General features: G+C 38.1%; 1 protein-coding gene across 3 annotated transcripts in view; it reads left to right on the forward strand.

Moving 5' to 3' along the window:
• Nucleotides 1-16,428, forward strand: part of HACE1 (HECT domain and ankyrin repeat containing E3 ubiquitin protein ligase 1) — a 97,342-nt gene that overhangs the window by 12,699 nt on the left and 68,215 nt on the right. For 2 of the 3 annotated variants that reach the window (XM_019520160.1, XM_019520162.1), the window contains exons 3-8: nucleotides 1,341-1,430; nucleotides 4,961-5,065; nucleotides 10,528-10,603; nucleotides 11,441-11,572; nucleotides 13,056-13,138; nucleotides 16,184-16,280. In XM_019520160.1, coding sequence (XP_019375705.1) covers nucleotides 1,341-1,430; nucleotides 4,961-5,065; nucleotides 10,528-10,603; nucleotides 11,441-11,572; nucleotides 13,056-13,138; nucleotides 16,184-16,280 — 583 coding nt within the window. The remainder of the gene's footprint in view (nucleotides 1-1,340; nucleotides 1,431-4,960; nucleotides 5,066-10,527; nucleotides 10,604-11,440; nucleotides 11,573-13,055; nucleotides 13,139-16,183; nucleotides 16,281-16,428) is intronic. The other variant, XM_019520161.1, reaches the window with a different exon arrangement.

Raw genomic sequence — 16,428 nt, forward strand, 5'->3', positions numbered from 1 at the left:
CATTTACTCTGCCTAGCACAAATGACAATACTATATATAAATATAGATGTATAAATAAATATGAGAGGGGGAATAGGTCAGGGGTGGGCAATTATTTTGGGCGGAGGGCCGCTTACTGAGTCTTGGCAAGCTATTGAGGGCCACATGACAGGCAACCAGGGGCAGAATAATATTAATTTTCTAAATTTTTAGGGGTCCCGTGGGCCGGATGGAATGTGCTGGTGGGCCACATTTTGCCCACCCCTGGAATAGGTGCTTGAGTAGTCTCCCCTAGTGCATGTAGGCTGAGAGTTGGGCAACAAGATTGATGCTTTAGGATTCTGTAGATCAGGAGTGTTAATGATGTGGCCTGCAGGCCATATTTGGACCGAGGAACCATGCCATCTGGCCCATAGGGATGAGAATTTGGTGGCAGGATGAACAGTGGCCCACACCAATTACTTCTACTGACACTTGCCTTATCACCAGATTTCCAGCCCCCAGCGAGCCCTTCATGGGTTAGATGAGTTTGACACCCCTGCCATATATGACAGCTGTTGGTGAGAAAGCAGAGCTGTTCATTATGATGCTTTGGGATTAATATGAAGGATGCACATAACCAGTTTTATGCCTCTCCTCTGTCCCTGTTGAGTTTTGAAGGCAATTAAGAAGCATCTTCTTACCATGTTCAAATTTTTTGATTTGTTACTTGAATAGATGTGTGTCCTTCTGTACAGTATCTTTTTTTTGGTTTTTTTGGTCTGATATTACATATGAAACTCAGTTTGAACAGTTGTATCTGAATTAATTCCATGATCTGTCAAGGACTGTAGGTTCCTAGTAAAGTTTCACATATTATTGATGCTTCATATGTCTTGCATTAAAATTGCAATTCAGAATAATATTCCTCCCTAATTTTGTTACATTAGCGCTCTGTTATCTAAATTTGGCATATGTTTAAGAAATTTGCCAGATATATGAAAAGAAGTGTGAGAAAAGGAGGAATTGGTTTAGATGAAACTTACAGTTGTCTAAAGAAAGCCATTATAATGGTTGCCTTAGTCTGCAGTAAGGAAATGTTTTGGATGTCTTGTCCTCATTCACCTCAGTTACATATGTACAAAACAACCACACAGTATGGTATATTTGTCCATGCCATACTGAACTCAGAAGCAGAAGAGAAAGGCAGGCATCCTAGGAGCTGTGGAATCCTGCCTCTTATAACCAGTAAGGGAAAAAGGGTGGTCTGTTTTGATGATGATAAAATAGATATATACCTGATCACAAAATAGCGTGTATTGTAATGTGTGTGAGAGTTGACAAAATTCTTTTTTGACTTTCTTTCCTCATTTCTGTTTAAGGTCTGTTTCAGAGCTACTATCAAATTCAAAATTCGATGTTAATTATGCTTTTGGAAGGGTGAAGAGGAGCTTGCTTCATATTGCAGCAAAGTAAGATTTAATGTGGTGTTTGTGTCTAAGAGATGACATTTGGAAAAAAATACACCTGTTTTCTAGACTTACCCTTCCTTAGTTTTAATGTATTTTACTATTACGTGTTTCTTCTAAAGTTTTCTTAAATAATTTACTGGTATAATTAAAGTTGATTGTAACATAGAACTGGCCAGACTAAATGCACAATTTTAGTGTAGTGTCTGTCTTCCATATCCTAATGAAAGAAAATGTTGGCTGCTGTTTATTGCTTTGTTCTTTCTCAGAAATGGGAATGTTGGGTGAGAAATAAAGCCTGTATGGAGTTAGGTGCCCAGACAGACCTTATCTTCATCACTACTAGCTGTCAAAGTTTGTTCCAAAGTATTTGAAGCTCTGCTTATTTTGGTGGTACTCACAGCCATTTTGTCTAATTGTCATAATATAAAGTGTGTGGGAAACATTCAAATATTTTTTTTTGTCACACTAGGGAGAGGTGCTCCCTTGTCAGCTCTTAATTGGACAGGGAAAAAATTGAGGTTGGGTACTGATTATTTTTAATAATCTAAACTTTTTATATCCAGGCTGAAGTGCCTGCCTGTATATACTAAATGAATCATTTGACATGTTTTTCTAATAGTCAGTCTAAGAAACTTGTTAATATATGCATGTTTCTGTTTATTTCCCATCAGGTAAATCTCTATTTTGAGAAACAAGCTTACTACCATATTTAGTAGGAGTAGGAGGGAAGGTTGTTGGAATTGCCTTACAGAAAATTGAACCTTAAATGGATAAACATTCTTTTTAATTTGCATTATGAATAATTCCAAGATAGTGACTACTTTTAGACTCTCAAAAAAAGCCTAGCTCTAGAGCTTGGAGGAGACTTATACTTAACTAACTTCTGCAACAGGAGCCATTTGAGCACTATGAAAATAGAATATTCGGAAGCAAAGCTTTTCAGTAACATGCATTTAATCATTGAAAATTGAATTTAGTTTAATTGTGTAAAATGTAATTTGTTTTTTGAATAGATTTTGTATTCCATACTTGGAAAAGTAGTTTTCCTTGCCTTACCTGGGATAGAGCTCTAATATTTTTTTTCCTCCTAAGTACCTTAACTTTTGTCAACAAATGATCAGACAAACCCATTACTAAAGTATTAAACAGTAACTTAAGTTCTGAATTCAGTAACATTAGGAATATATTTAGTGTTGTGGCTAAATGGACTATTCCTTTAATAAGGAATATTAGATTACTTGGGTCATAGATGAGAGAGAGAAAATGGAAACCAGAAATGTATTCAGTGTTTACTCCTTCCTGTTCTGTTTAGAATTTTCTTGATGGCAGTTACAGTTCTGGATAGCACTGGCTAATTTGAGAACTATGTGTTTATATGCTAACAAAACTAGTAGTAAAGTCAGGTATTTGGATGTCATGTAACTATTCCTCTTTTTGACTTTGCTTAATTTCGTGTGCTTACGTTTCTTGGGAAAAAGAAACCTCTTAAACTTTTTATAAAAATAATATTATAATAAAAATGGTTTAGATGTCTGCTGCCAAGTCTGGTGCTGTGAAAGGGCAAGTTGGATGGGGGAAAAATAAGCATAATGTCAAGGAAGAGCAAATTAAGCAGTTTGATACTTCTCTGTACTTAACCAAAACTATTGTATTTACTTAAGCAGATGATGACTTTAATTATGAGATGACCTCCCCATTATTAGATTCTAATATATGAAAATGTATACATTTGTTATAACTTTCCACGTATAAAATCTAATTATTGGAGGTATTGAATTTGTCCCCCTTCACTGCTATAGCAGGGAAAATAAATCTGGAGGGGTCAAATAGCCCCTTGCTCTTTGCTTCCCCCCACCTTTTTCCCTTGGCAGCCCCTTCCCCCTCTTTACTGTCAGACCCTGCTGCCCCTTAGCACATAGATACCAGGCTCACATTTGAAAACAATAACCTTGAAATTAAACACGGCTGTAGCAATTTGATGCACATAGTATCCCTGCACTTAGTTTATCCAGAACTGATATTACCTTAAAGAAAAACAACTGATGCATGTTCTATCACATAAACATACTTCTGATCTACTGGTATGTAGCATAAATTCCAAACAATATTAATCCAAAGCCAAAGACTCATGATTTATTGCATAGTGTATTGGGCTGGGCCCCAGCAGAGTCAACAGCATTTCAAGCCATGGTGACCCCACAGGTCAGCACTGCTTGGTATGTGCGTGTACCCCACACACCCCAAAGGATCCATATGTTAATTAGCCTCCACGCAAGACTGGAACTGGGTGTTCTTGTCACAAGTCCTGGGATTGTCCAAAAATATATATGCAGATGAAGGTCAGGGTAACCTGGTCCAGCTTTATCTGATGGAGGGTGGGACCACAACTAATCATATGTGCCTGGTTGAGAGGAGGGGTAATAGAGGGATTCAGGGTGAATTGCTTGCGGCCCTGTTAGCATTTAAGACTGGTGAAAAAACAGGAATAGGTGGAAAAGTGAAAGAAAGGCACAGTTCAGCTGTGGAAACAAAGAGGAAGTAAAAATATATGCAGTGTTGTGGCTCACCAGGATTTGAAAATGAGTTGGCACTGAGGGCAACTGTGCTTACAGGGCACTATCATATGTCTTATTCAAATGGGCTATGCTAGTCTATTCTTGTGGTAAGTTCGGTTCTTCCCTAGCTTGCTTTTTGTGGCCATATGGCTGAGGGCAAGCAAAACTCAGGGGCATCCGAACGCCAAGTCTCTGGGCTTGGGCCTGCACTTAGGATGCCTGCCAAAGGATTTGGAAGTATCTGAAGCCCCAGGCTGGGTGGAAGATACTTGCTGGTAGCAGGGCTACATATGGTTCTTGGATGATTCAAATGGATTTAGATCTGATCTGGTTAATTTGACCTGGGACACGAAAACATTTCTTTAAAATAAAAAAAAAATAAAAAAGTGTAGGTTTCAATTATGGACCAATGTGGGCCAAGTGTTTTACAGTCATGCTCAGTGTTGGCTACATTTCATCAACTTCATAGTTGGTTTCCATTGCTGAGCACATGCTGCTTTTGACAGCAGTTTAATCATAGACAATGTATTTAGTAAGACTTCCTTATATGCAGTTACAAGAAGAGGGGCTTTTCCCCCCATGACAATTGTGGGGGGAGGAGGGGGAACCTAATCTTGTATCTGAGTAAATATGGTACTTGCATTTGAAAGGCCCCAACAGTTGCATTAAGCTTAATAAGTCTTCTGTAAATTTAATGAAAACACTTCAGTGCAGTGTCTTTTTTTTTTTTTTTGTTTTACATCAAGGGGAAAAAAAGATATAAATTCTGCATTTTGTGCTGGCTTTAATTTATGGAAATGAATGAAGTTGCATGCAAATGTGTATCAGTGCTAGTTTGGCTTTTAAGCCTCTTGTCTGCTTGCTATGACTCAACTGTAAATTCATTTGATTGAGATTATTTGTGCGTGTATTGTATGTGCATGTATGTATATAACTTTTTTTCTTTCTGTCTTTCTTTTCACTGTCTCTTATCAGCTGTGGATCAGTTGAATGTCTAGTTCTGTTGTTGAAGAAAGGGGCAAATCCCAACTATCAAGATATCTCTGGATGCACACCACTGCATTTAGCTGCAAGAAATGGGTAAGGAAAATAATTACCTTCTGAAAGGCATCCCAGACCTAGTTAATACTATTCTTTTTTTCATGCAAGTTAAATTGTGTTTTTTTGCTTTTCAGTTTTGAAAGCAAAACCATAGAAAGTGTATTCACCTTGAGTTTGTGTGTGTAAATTTTTATTTGAAAGAAGATAACATTAAATATTAATTGCTATGTAAATATAAGTAATATATGTGAATTGCTGTAACCATTTAAGCACTTTTTTCTAATTACCAGTTTGACAGTTGAAGAAATTGTCAACAGTTCGTGCAAAGAATCACAGGTGTTCAGTACTGTAATCATTTGTGATACTCTTAATAAACCAGGTTAATGAACTGAAGGAGTAAAGTGTGAATTGGTTTATTCAGGATCTGGAAAAGGAAGTTGAAGTGGTTTCACATTTGAGATAACTTCTTGTTACCTGAGTAGCAAACTGTGTTCTCCATAGGAATTGTCTGTTAGGAAGACTAATATTACATGCGTGTGTGCATGCATCTGCATATAGGTGTGCACTAATAGGATAAAACAAGGCTTAGGCTTATTGCTGCTCTTAATATCTGGTTTTGGACTTCTCTGGTAATTCGGTTAATGGTTGAAAGTGTATATTTGGCATGCTTGGGAGCAGTAGAGCTCTAGAATGTTGACTTGTACCTTTCCACTTGATCCTTTTACCCTCTCTATACATGCTGCCTTAGTGCCTCTTCTGTGTCACTTTTTTTTTTTCTGGCTCTCGTGACTGATGGATTTAATTGCGAAAGGAAGGATATGCATGAGGTCTCTACAGCAGTTGTTCTCAACCTTTTTGGATTCAGGGCATCCCTTGGAACATGCCAGCTCTTAGCTTTCACTCATTTTTTTTTGACCCTGGTGAAATAATAGAGTAATTTTTCTGTTGCAGAGAACTCAGACTACCACAGGTCAGAATGTTTTTGATACCAGGGATTCATCTTCGACAGCTTTCAGTATCTTGTGAATCATATATGGGTGTTTGCTCATCCAAAAGTGGTAATATTGTGCAGCACCCCTTGGCATCCATAAAAGGATATCATAGCACCCCAGGGTACTGTGTCATCCTGATTTGAGCATAATTGCCCTAAAACAGTGGCTGTTAGTAATATGCAAGTGCATATTACAGTTGATCAGCAGAGAAGTGAGACTGAATATACATAATATGAACAGAAAGAAATCTGGAGGGGTCTGTTGTAATAACTGTATTATTTTCATATGGGAGTGTGACTTTTTTCAGGTTGTGTCTTTAAACATAGCTGTAATATTAGCAGCAATCCTAGAGTTGGATTCTATTTTAAAATGTGTTATGGTTGTTAATAATGACACTATTACTAAAATTCCCATGAAATTATCTGATGTGTCTGACTTCTCTTCTTTCTCAATCCTGTCCCCATCCTTCTCTTGTCTTTGTATGGTGTAAGTTGTTCAGGGAGTGGATTGTGCACGTCCCTATCTGGGTGGATTTGATTTTAATCAAATTGATTAAATCATGGTTTAAATAACAATTTAAATCACTGGTCAGGGAGCTTTGATTTAATCATTGTTTTATACAAAAAGTGCATTCTTGCTGTTTGATATCTTTTATTCATTCAACTTCTTGAAACTTTGCACCTTTACAGAAGGGTAAAGGCTTGACTGTGTGTACACAGACTTGCAGAGAGACAGTAGGGCTGATGGGTGGGTAATCAGGTCTATTATCTCTTATCTCCATATACTGCCCTTAACAAGGATGTTATCTCTGGAGACAACAGACTCTCCCTATGCCTGAAGAAGGGTGTTTGTGCCTGAAAGCTTGCAAAGAACCCATTTTCAAACTATTTAGTTGGTCTAATAAAAGATATCATATTCACACCAAAGAACTTTGTCTGCCTATGATATCTTTGGAGACACAAATCCACAGTTTAAGAACTGAAACGAAGCATCACAGAGATAGTTTCATAGTTAGTATGGTCAGAAGGGACCTGAGCAGATCATTGAGTCTGACCCCCTGCCACAGTAGGAAAGAGTAGATGCTTAACGGGATCTTCTAAACTGAGCACTGAGTCACATTGGGTAGAGTGGTTTTTTTTAATCTTTACTAACCCATAGAGGAGCCTCTAGGAGCCCCAGCAATTTGGGCCCCTAATATAGTCCATGGCCTGTTGTGACCTATTTATAAAACTTTTTAAAAGCTTACATGAATATAGTGTCTCAAATAGTCTATAACTGAAAGTTATAATCTCTGTTCCTTGATGATATATTTGAGCTTTAACATATTTTAAATTAAAACAATCTTTATATAAGTTTATTTTTTTAAAGCATCTTAAAGACTAAAGTATATTTTAATCGGTTTTTTATGTAATTACAAAAAAAATCCATTTTTATATATTTTTTTTAAATCGTTGATTTTATCCACCCTGGTCTCTATTCTGTGTATTACATCTTGGATGCTATTCCTTATATAAAACTTAGCAGTGAGTGCATTACCAAAAAGCTTTCAAGTGCTGGGGGTCTTGAAAGCTGTCAATCTCTAGTTCCAGTTAACACTTATAAAATTCTTTACTGGAAAAGGAGAAAAAAGGAAGTCATAAATTTTTATTACCCCTAGATTTTTCTAGTTAAAAATACAATGGCATTGTCTCTTGAGGGACCATAAGTATTGTCAAATGGAAATTTAAATGTCCAGTTAGCAGTATGTTTAAATTGGCAGTTTAGCTTCCCCAGGTGAGTTGATGTTAAATTAAACACATGGATTAACCTATCAAATGTGCAGAGCCATGCTGCAGTCACACCATCCTCACTGATGCTGCACTCGCCTGCTTGCATTTCATGTCTTTGGGGAAATATACAAGGGCTCGTGTGCAGCAGCAGATTGAGCTATTCTCATCCTTTCCTAGTGACTTGTGAGTGAACATTTTTGCATTTCTGAGTGCACTGGAGGAATTGAAGGGATGCACAAGAAATCTCTTGAATTTCAGGTGGTTTGGCTTGCTTCAGTCTCTGATGAAAGGAAGTAACTTAAATCTCCCTTAACACCCCAGGGTGTTGGGGAATTGGCAGGGGTTATCGTGGGGCCCCTGGCCTGGCTTTACGGGCACTTACGGTGATCTGGCCAGGTGCTGGACGACTGGAGGAGGGCAAATGTGGTCCCCATCTTTAAAAAAGGGAAGTGGGAGGACCCAGCAGCTATAGGCCCATTAGTCTTACTTCAATCCTGGGGAAGCTCTTTGAGAAGATTGTCAAGGAGCACATCTGTGATGGGCCAACAATGGGGATGATGCTCAAGGACAACCAGCATAGTTTCATTAGGGGCAGGTCCTGTCAGACCAACCTGATTGCCTTCTACGATCAGGTCACAAAATCACTGGATGCTGGTGTTGCAATGGATGTAGTCTTTCTGGACTTCAAGAAGGCCTTTGACACCGTCTCCCACACCATTCTCATTAAAAAGCTAGGTGACCGTGGCATTGATGCCTATACAGTTGGATGGATTGCAAATTGGCTGAGGGGTCGTACTCAGAGAGCGGTGGCGGACAGGTCATTTTCGACCTGGAGGGAAGTGGGCAGTGGGGTCCCCCAGGGCTTGGTTCTTGGGCCCGCACTGTTCAATTTCTTTATTAGCAACTTGGACGACGGGGTGAAGAGCAGCGTGTTTAAATTCGCAGACACCAAGATTTGGGGTGAGGTGGGTACGCTAGAAGGGAAGGACAGATTACAGCAGGATCTGGACAGGTTACAGGGGTGGGCAAATTAAAATAGGATGGGATTCAGTACTGACAAGTGCAGGGTGCTGCACTTGGGCAGTAGGAACAAGCAGCATACCTGTAGGCTGGGGAACTCCCTTCTCGAAAGCATGGTGGCAGAAAGATCTTGGAGTCGTTATTGACTCCAAGATGAACATGGGTGGACAATGCGAGAACAGAGTCAGTAGGGCTAACCGTACCTTGTCCTGCATCCACAGATATATCTCAGGCAGGTCCAAGGAGGTGATCCTCCCCCTCTATGCAACACTGGTCAGGCTGCAGCTGGAGGACTGCGTCCAGTGCTGGGCGCCACACTTAAGGAGGGATGTGGACAATGTTGAAAGGGTCCAAAGGAGGGCCACTTGCATGATCCGGGGACAGCAGGGCAGACCCTATGAGGAGAGGCTACGGGACCTTAACTTGTTCAGCCTTTGCAAGAGAAGGCTGAGAAGGGACCTGGTGGGAGTCTATAAACTTATTAGGGGGGACCAGTGGGGTTTGGGAAAGACCTTGTTCCCCCGAGTGCCTCTCAGAGTAACAAAGAATAACGGCCATAAGTTGCTAGAGACTAGGTTTAGAGTAGACATCAAGAGGCAGTACTTCAGTCAGGGTGACTAGGATCCAGAACCAACTTCCAAGGGAAGTGGTGATGGCTCCTACCCTGGGGGTCTTTAAGAGGGGGCTCAACGTTTACCTGGCTGGGGTCATTTGAGCCCAGTTTTCTCTCCTGTACAGGGCAGGGGGTCAGACTAGAAGATCTACTTGGGTCCCTTCCGATCCTGAATCTATGAAATCTGAGTAAACTCAAACTCCCAGTTTGATCATTTTAACTACATCAATAAAAAGTGTCTGTTTTAGTTTTACCAAGTTGCTACATTAAAAACATTGGTGTCTCCTCCTCCTGCCTGGTGTGAACTGTAACCTGTGTTTCTTTTTTGGCAAGGTTTGGCAGCATTGTGTGCAAGGAAAGAGAACTGGTCATAATGCTGTTTTTTTTTTTTGGTTTTTGTGGTGTTTCAAGGATAGAAGTCTGTGAAAAGTACTGGGAAAGAGGTAGAGGTAGCTTAATTGCCTCTAGGATCATTTGCTGCTTCACATGACAGGAAACAGGAGACACTGGACAAACAAGCTAAATGGAAAAGAAGTGTGATTTATCTTCTGTTATGAACAGCAAAATTCTTGCAGTATTAAAAGTTACTTAAAGAGTCTTTAAAAACTTTTTCTAGTACTTTTTTATGGAAGTAATTGCTGTGTTTGCCATATAGTTATGTGATTGTGAAAGTAAGTGGTGTTTTAAACAGTGGGTCAGTGGTGTAAGCTGATATACCTCTGTTGAAACCAATGGAGCTTTATCAGTTTACATCAATTGATGAGCTGGCCAGTTCTCTTAGATATAGTCCATGCTGTCATGTTAACTATATATAAGACTAAGACACTTAAGTACTGTGATACCTGTAACACAGAAACCTGTCTGTACAACCCATCATTTTCCCTCTCTGTGCCCTAAGATAAACCTGTAAGCTGTATAAGTTTTCTATCCTGTTGGTTACCATTTGCTTTTTAAAAAATATATCAGGGTTACTTTGTAATGAATCAAGTTTACTTTCTGTAGTTTATGCATGTTATTAAATACTCTGTACAAGTGGCCGGAGCAAGCTATTTGCAGGTCCTCTCTCATTTTGCATGGCTGGAATTTAATATGTTCTTCCCTTTACAGTCAGAAGAAATGTATGAGCAAGCTGTTAGAATACAGTGCAGATGTCAACATTTGTAATAACGAAGGTCTGACTGCAGTAAGTGCTATAAATTTCAGTGCTGTTCTTGAAATGAATTATTTAATGACATGCTGAATTTAGTAGAAGTGACGGTCAGTTTTGCCTACAGAGTACTTGGCCAGCCTGCCATTGGCAAAACTATCATAGTTTTGAAGTTTATTAAAAAAAAAAATAAAAAAATTTCATTTCAGTGACAAAACCAATTTCAATTTTTTTTAAAGCAGTAAAATCTGTAATTCAAATAACATATTGTTTCAGAAACTCTGCTTTCCATTCTCAAATGACTTTTTTGATTTGCTAGGACAGTCTGACAGATTTTCATGTTTTGAAGTAGGATTTTGATTTACTTCCCTATGGTCTGCATAGTTCTGTCAAACTGCCTTGACCTCAAATCAGTGAGAAGACATTTGTGGCATTAAATGATAGTATATTTGTGACTAATATCTATATTGGCCAGAGCTGAGTGAGATGGGGCTCTTCCTACACTAATCCCATTCTTCTTGTACACTTGTTGGAGCACCAAGTCCTTTTCTACTTGTCTGTCCCCTGGTTGCTGTCGCTATCACTAAGGTATTTAGGCAATCTACTTATTATGTTTTTTGGCAGATACAAAGAGGTGGAGGGTGTTTTTCTTAACCCATCTACCAGAGATCAAAGGGAGTTGTTCTGCACTCAGTGTCTTTGAATATCAGGCTATGTTATCTAGTTGTCTAAATGTGCACTGAAGTCCAGTTTTGTGCTTCTGTTCATAAAAATTTTGGTTGTACACCTTCAGTCTTTTATATTTGTTTATGAAATACTAATATTTTTCATAGTCATTGTGATGGTATATATACTTGTATGTCTTTTATTTAGATTCACTGGCTTGCTGTCAATGGGAGAACAGAATTGCTTCATGATCTTGTACAACATGTCAGTAATGTAGATGTTGAAGATGCCATGGGACAGACAGCACTTCATGTGGCATGCCAAAATGGCCACAAGACTGTAAGTTCTTAAAACTAATTTGAATTGTAATTAAAAAGTTGGCAAAACTCTTTAGTGTTTCAGAAAATGTACCCTTCCAAAAAACAGTTCAGGCTTGGCATGCACTTCTACAAAGGTTAGGAATGCTAAGAATCTATCATTTATCTTAGTAAATGATCTCAACTGGATATACTTGTATGGGAATAAGTGGTTTATTCCTGTGGGGATGATTGATCTTGCAGTTTTCTGGAGGGGTTTAAATGATTTAATGTATGCCCTGCAGCTGTTTCTGTAGTTGATTAATGTATATTGTTATTACATAGTTGATTGCAGGTTTTGATGTCATGTTTAATGTTTTTTCATCCATTACTCATTATAACGTGTTTGGATTCACATTTATAACTTTTTAACAATATTTTCTTATTGGGATGTGTTTGAAATAAAATCTAAATTGGTAAATTCTTAATAATTCAAAAAATCAAATGAGTCTGTGGACTGTGCCAGTGCACAACATAGTTACTTAAATTAGGAAGCCTAGAAGCATGATTGCTTCTTATTAGATATAGTCATGTGTGCACAGTCTTTGAAACTGATCTTGCATTAGGACTAAGCATGCTGCTTTGGAAAATATCAACAATTATAGATTCTTTGTTTTGAATTGCATTCGGATAGATTTATGTGATTCAGTTAGAGTTATAGTGACCACTTTGAATATGAAATGGTTCTCATGTACAGTCTGCTGGTACAAGTCCATTCTACTGGTGGTTAAGAATGAACCACCAAGAAGGGTTCTGAAGATACAAGAACCAGGTTTCAAGATAGCAACAAGCCCTGTGACTGATTATTATAGTCTCAGCTACCTCAGATGAATGGGATAAAGTAGTGTGGGACTCTAATTCCCTTTTTTAATGCCAAATATTCAGAGAGGTTGTTAGTTATGTTAGTTTGAAGTTGGCAGAAGGTAAGGCAGGGTGACACATTAGAGACTAGCTGATTCAGAGAAGCATGAGCTTTCTTAGGCAACAACCTACTTCATCTGATGCTAAGGCCTGACAAAATAGATTGTGTCCTTTGAAAGCTCATGTCCCTTGAAACCAGTAGTTTTTGACTTTAAGTATACACAAAAGAACACATTAAGAATGAAAATATAATTAAAACTTCAGAATGTGTTAACCTCAAGTTACTGACAAATATGTACAGCTTTAACTTTGGTATAAGCTTATCTAGGATCTGATTTCAGGGGTCTTACCAAATGACTAATGTCCTATAAAAGGCCTTTGTATTAAAACGCTAACTCTTGAGAAATTGAGCAGAATGTGAAAGCTTTATGAGGTATAACAATTACAGTCATTTTCCAAGTGCTTAGGAATTTTGTTTTTGAGATTCACTACTGGAAATTAAATCCTTTTGCATGACTAAACAGATGGATAAACTAAACAGTTTCAAGCTTAGAGACATTTTGACTTCATTCATAGCTGACTTTTTTTTTCTCTCTTCTCAAAAGACGGTACAATGTTTGCTAGACAGTGGTGCGGATATTAACAGGCCCAATGTGTCGGGAGCAACTCCACTCTATTTTGCTTGCAGGTATGGCATATTTGACTTCCAAATGCTAAACAAAAAATAACTTAAGTACACACAACTACAGGAATCCAGTGCATAGCAGAGTATTTACGTTGGGAAGTATGAAACCTTACTTTGCATTTAATCTTTCTCTTGAATGTGATATTAGCGGTGTATGCATGTGGTCTTTCCCTGTCTGAGTAATACATACTATGTACAAGTCCCATGCTGCAAACTAATATGTACCTGTGCTTCTATTAATATGTGAGTCATAACTTGAAAACTGCTGAATTGAAAACTAATTAAATGTCTTAAATTATGGCTTGATTTTTTTTGTCAAAGCAAGAAATATGAAACTGGCCCAGATTTGACTAAATTAATCTTTTGTTCTATGAATGTTTTAAACCGGATGATTAAAGTAAGCATTTAACCAGCTGTTTGTGAGTTCAGTTTTCTTCATATACAGCTCTCCATAACCAATACTAAGGACAAAGAAATGTTCAAACCATCTGAAGGTAATAGTCTGCCAGGAATATAGGCAGGTTATATTCTTTCCATGTTTTGATATCACTAATTTTGTTCTACTTTTCTTTTAAAAATCTTTTAATTTTTCTTGCAAAAAGGTTGAGAGTGTAATGGAAATGTTTTGTGAACCATAACTATGAGGGGTGCTAGCATATAATGTGGTCAAACATGATTTTGCACTAAAACATGCACTTCTCTAAGTTGGCAAATGTAACGTAGATTGGTTTTAAGTAATTGATCATGTAAGATGTACATGCAGGACCTAAAGACTTTAATATTGGAATGAAATTAAGTTGTTGTTTAGTCAATTCTGTTGTCTTTGTTGTTTATTTTAGTTCTAAATTAATCACATATGATGAATACCTTTTTCTTTTTAATTAGAGTGTTTCAGCTATTTGTTAGAACATTTTACAATGGTATAATGCCAGTGTTTTGGTTACAGGTTAAATAGTTCATCTGTGATTAAAATGTTAATGTAAACAAAGGGAGAATGGGCTAACCTGGTGGCCTGACAAGGCTGTGTTGTAGAAGACAAAGTCTGTTTGAGCTTAAATACTTTGACTGGACACTTGAGGAGAGAAGAAGGAGAGAATAATAGATAGCTACTAGTTAGTTGAACATCTCTTGACACTTAGTTTAGGCACTGGTATTGGCACTACCTTTAGAAGAAGTAGCTTGCTCCAGATTGGAGCCAGGTTTTTAGAAAAGAAAATGATGCACAGGCGGCAGAATGGTAATTTCTTGAAATGAACAGTTCTTGTTTGGGACTCAGAAAGGCAAGGAGAGAACCCCAGGTACTAATTCTAGAAACCAGTTGTATATTAATGTTCATCTTCCCAAGATAGCCATGAAATAAGATTTTCATTGTTTATAGATTTATAGGGCTTAACAAAAGTATATTATTTCAATGAAATTCATATAATGTACATAAATCAGATTACCTGGGGTTTTGTGTCAGATCAGAGCATGGTAACGCAGCATATGTTTTGTATTGCTGGAGTCGCAGCAGCAGCCCTAGTATCATGGAAATTGGATCTGGGTAGTGGGCTGTCCAGTAATTCTTGCCCTGTGTGCCTGCTCTGTTTGCAGAGGGGAAAATACAATTGCTGTTTAATTGGTGCAGAAACCTTTGTGTCAGTCCTTCAAGAGCTAAATTTCATCTCTTCTGTCTTGCAAGTTAGGGTATGTGCAGGTAAGCAATATTTGTAAAATACTAGTGTGTATATGTGTACACACACCCCACAGCAGTGTATGTATTCTAGTGACTATAGGCCTCAAACTACATGGTTCATAGAAGTATGCCTGTCTATTTTTTGCCTTTTTATTTTTAAAAAATTAGGTTGCTAAAGTGTTTATTGGGATTTTTGGCATATTACTGGTATTTCACTTTTTGGTTTCATTTTGTTTCAGCTAGTGGTGACCCATTAAAGTACTTAACTGTACATTGCATGAAGCAGTTATATTTGACAGTTAGATTGGGGGAGAGCTTGACTGCTGCATTAGGGGCCCTAAGATTTTCACTCTGCACATTTAAATCCTAGATTAGACGAAACAGAAAAACTTACTGTACAAAAAAATATTGCCGGAGTAATATGCTGAATGACAGAATTCTTTTTTTATCTATGCAACCTCAGTAATACAGAAATAGTGTGTATGACATGAATTTATTAATGACCATTTCTATTTCCTTATCCTTTTAAATCTATTGTAAACCCATCCACATGAGTTATGGATAGCTAGAACATTAAATAAGAATGTATGATGACAGGTAATTGGGGTAGCTTCTAGGCACTGAAAGCAACCATAATATCTCATTCAACAAGTATATTTTTTGTCCTGTGAAAGTTACTGTGGAGTAATCCATGGTGTGAATTTATAATGCACTCTGCACTAATTCCTTGCAGTAAGTGCAACGTATGTTACTCTGCTTCCAGTTTCATAGCGTACCCTCCTTTGCTGGGTAGACAGACTCAGAATTACATGGAAGAATGTCTGTAGTCCATTGGAGAAGTACTATGAAGATCTTATTTATACTTCCAAGCTCAGTGTTTCTTGGAAACTATTTTTCATGGCCAGCCATACCGCATTTTGGGCTGGAGCCACACCCCACTGCCTGGCTGGAGCCATGCTCCCTGTCTGTCTGTGTCCACAGCAGCAGCAGGCAGGGGCTTGGCTCCAGCCAGGCAGGGGGTGTGGCTTCAGGGCCAAATGCTGTGGCACACCTGGATGTGCCTGACAGCACACTGGTTGGGCAACACTGATCTAGGCCAGTCATTTTAGTTCACCTCTTGTTATTTCAAGCTTATTCCAATAGGTGTGGAATGCAGATTCTCAGTAGTGTCAAAAGAACAAGAAATGGAGCTCTCTTCTAACCTTTCTTCCTCTTTAAAGATTTTTATGGGATCTTCCTGTTGGAATCAGTTTGGGAAGAATACCTGCTGCTCTGCTGATTTAGCTGTTTCATCTAAACTGTTGTAACTCTCATGAACTAAATGTTTGTAAAGTGTTGTTTTTTTTTTCTCCCCCCCCGCATGTTTTGTACAGCCATGGTCAGAGAGACACTGCACAAATCCTTTTGATGAGAGGAGCCAAATATTTACCAGACAAAAATGGAGTCACCCCACTGGATCTCTGTGTCCAGGTATACATTTTATTTATGTTAAATTAAAATAGCCTACAATAATTTGAAATGAATTGTATTGTCTTTGATTGCTTTTCCTATTTGAAAACCATAACTTTATTCCTAAGAGTAACAGAACTGTGAACTAATTTTTAGGGGGTTCAAGGGA

The sequence above is a fragment of the Gavialis gangeticus genome, unplaced genomic scaffold, assembly GCF_001723915.1.
Source record: "Gavialis gangeticus isolate Ggan-Ray unplaced genomic scaffold, GavGan_comp1, whole genome shotgun sequence".
Taxonomy (NCBI): Eukaryota; Metazoa; Chordata; order Crocodylia; family Gavialidae; genus Gavialis; species Gavialis gangeticus.